Here is a 2,661-nt window from a genome sequence, read left to right as displayed (position 1 = left end):
AAGGGCTTAGCCAGAAGCATCGATCGATATTGTCTTCTGACAATCGATCGATATTGTCTAAGGTGTATCGATCGATTCTGACAATCGATCGATATTGCGAAAGGAGTATCGATTGATATCCCTATAGGATCATCGATCGACACCTTTCTTGTGATCAAAAGACGACAGTTGAGATCCAAGATCTAGTTAGTTAACCAGTGAAACATTGTCATCGCTGATCACTGTGATTAAGGAGTTGAGCTCTAATATATCATGCATGAAACTGTTAGGCATCTACAGGATTATAATCTCCAACACCTAAATAGAAACCCTGCATCAAAAATCTTCCAATAAGTTACACCCCCAATCATCTTGTTAGTCGAGCAATAGACTTGCTCAATTAGGATTGCTATTTACTTTTAAACCATAAAACAACAAACACTTAGAATTAATAATTTGACTAGATTTAATAGGTTCCCTAGCTCCTTGTGGATTCGATCCCTAAATACTGGAGCTGAACCTCTTATTTGAGAGAGTAATTCACTCATTAGGGTAATTTGAGTGGTATCATACATATACTCGATACCTGTGTTAAATCATATATGAACACAATTTATATTCAAATTTCATACATCAACCAACAATTTTAGGTCAATTCATACATTGACCGAGCACCGTGGCTTTTACATTTTAAATAATTAATGATAAAAAATATTGTCTCACACACTAAACCACTGCGCCAAACCAGATTATTGGTCGGGTTATCAGTTGTGACATTTATATCTAATATCTTCTCTTCATATATATCTAGTTATCTTGAATTAGTTCCACAAAGCATACAAATTCTAAGTAACTGTGTTTAATAACCTTAATTATTCTTATTGTGTTTTAAAAAAAAAATCAAAAATCAAAAAGCACTTTCGAAATTTAAAAACAAAATATGAAAAACAATTTCAAAAAATTATTATAAAAAGTTTGAATTTAAAAACATATAATTCAAAACTATTTAAAATTTTTAATTTTATTTTTATTTTTTATTATCTATTAGTAATCACTTAAAATTATTTAAATAATTTTTTTTTTTTGCATAGTTTCAAATTATATGTTTTCAAATTCAAACTTTTTTATGATAATGTTTCAAAATTGATTTTTTTTTTTTTAGAAAAAAGTTGTTTTCTTATTTTCTTTTTAATTTGAAAATGCCTTTTGATTTTAATATTTTTATTTCGGAAATTTTATTTTTATAAAACAAAATAACAATAATTAAGTTAATTAAAAAAAATTACTTAGAATTTATATATTTTGTGGAACTAATTCTAGATAATTAAAAATATATGATTAGAACATATTAGACTTAAATAATACAAAATAGATAATTTTCCATTAATTTCATTTGTCACAGTGGTTGAGTGTGTGGCTCAATATGGTCCAAACCCGTGTTCGATTTCTCCTGACTACATATTATATAAATTAATTATGTATTTTTATTAGTTATTTAAAATGTAAAAGCCACGTAAGCGCCGTTAAATCAAAATAAGCATATGTTACTATTTGACTAACGGAAACACGGTCAATGTATGAATTGACCTAAAATTATTGGCTGATGTATGAAATTTAAATATAAATTATGTTGACGTATGATTTAGCACATGTATCGAGTATATGTACTGATCGGGGCCGTGAAACTGTGTTGATGTATGAATTAGCAGATTTTCCACAACATGGATAATGATGACAATCGCTAAAACCTCTCTGACTTTTGTTTTTGTCACTGAAATTATATTAAAGACCAATCCAATGGGCCTTAGCCCAAGTTTGATACAGAGAGACGAAGAGACGCCTTTCCTAGACGATCACAAACAGAGTTTGTGATCTCGAAACATGAAAAAAGAAGATAGAGGCGAAAGCAGTAGAGATTGATCGGATGTCAGAGACGATTCCAATAATATCCTTTCTCTGCGATTTGCCGGTGATTGCTCCAAGGAGCGTTGTGCAGTCGGTGTAGAGTCGAAGATCGGAGATCTCGAGTTCTACTGCCTTCGAAGGAGCCGCTCGAACCGCCAAAGCCTCCACTATTAATGGTGAGTCGAAATAGTCCCGAACGAGGGTCCCTTCCATTGTTATCGAAGGGGAAGAGCCCAAGAAAGTCCACGCTAATCCCGCTCTTTTCCTTTCATTGTCACACGCCGCGTCTGTGTTGCATGTAATGGAACTCAGATTTTGTTGTCTTCCCGCTGTAACTACTGGCGTGTCTTCCGCGTTCTGCGCTGTGGAGATGAGAGGTGTGGACCTAATCTGTACCAGATTCCACTCTTTTGCTGATGCTAGTCCCTTTGTTGCTGTTTCTTTGGTGGTTTGGTTCCGGTCTTCTAAGACCAGAGTATTCCTTGCGGTCCAGATGGCCCAGCAGATCCAGGGTAGTATATTGCCACTGATTCCTGTCGGGGGAAGGCAGAATGCCTTTCGAAACTTGGTGACCGTTTTCTCGAAATTGTCATCGTCAGCTATGTGAACTGCTTTAATAAGAGGTACGAGGCTCCAGACTTCTTTTGCGTAGGAACAATTGAAAAATATATGGGCTTTTGAAATCCTCGTTTTTGCAGGTTTTCCCCTAAAGGAAGTGCATTCTGGATGATAGACCAAAGGAACATCTTCATCTAAGGAGAGAAAACGCCCATCCAT

At 34.3% G+C, this 2,661-nt stretch overlaps 1 protein-coding gene across 1 annotated transcript; it reads right to left on the bottom strand.

Moving 5' to 3' along the window:
• Window positions 1–1,824: 1,824 nt before the first annotated feature.
• On the bottom strand, window positions 1,825–2,661 carry LOC106338156. Its single transcript, XM_013777192.1, has one exon. The coding sequence runs from the start codon at window positions 2,659–2,661 to the stop codon at window positions 1,825–1,827; it is 837 nt and encodes a 278-aa protein (XP_013632646.1).

This window comes from Brassica oleracea, chromosome C4 (genome assembly GCF_000695525.1).
Source record: "Brassica oleracea var. oleracea cultivar TO1000 chromosome C4, BOL, whole genome shotgun sequence".
In the NCBI taxonomy this organism is placed as follows: domain Eukaryota; kingdom Viridiplantae; phylum Streptophyta; class Magnoliopsida; order Brassicales; family Brassicaceae; genus Brassica; species Brassica oleracea.
Note: the sequence above shows the minus strand (reverse complement) of the source record. Positions and strands in the feature narration are given on the sequence as shown.

Coding starts and splice junctions, on each gene's coding strand:
- LOC106338156 (XM_013777192.1), bottom strand. CDS start 2,661: ATGGATGGGCGTTTTCTCTCCTTAGATGAAGATGTTCCTTTGGTCTAT.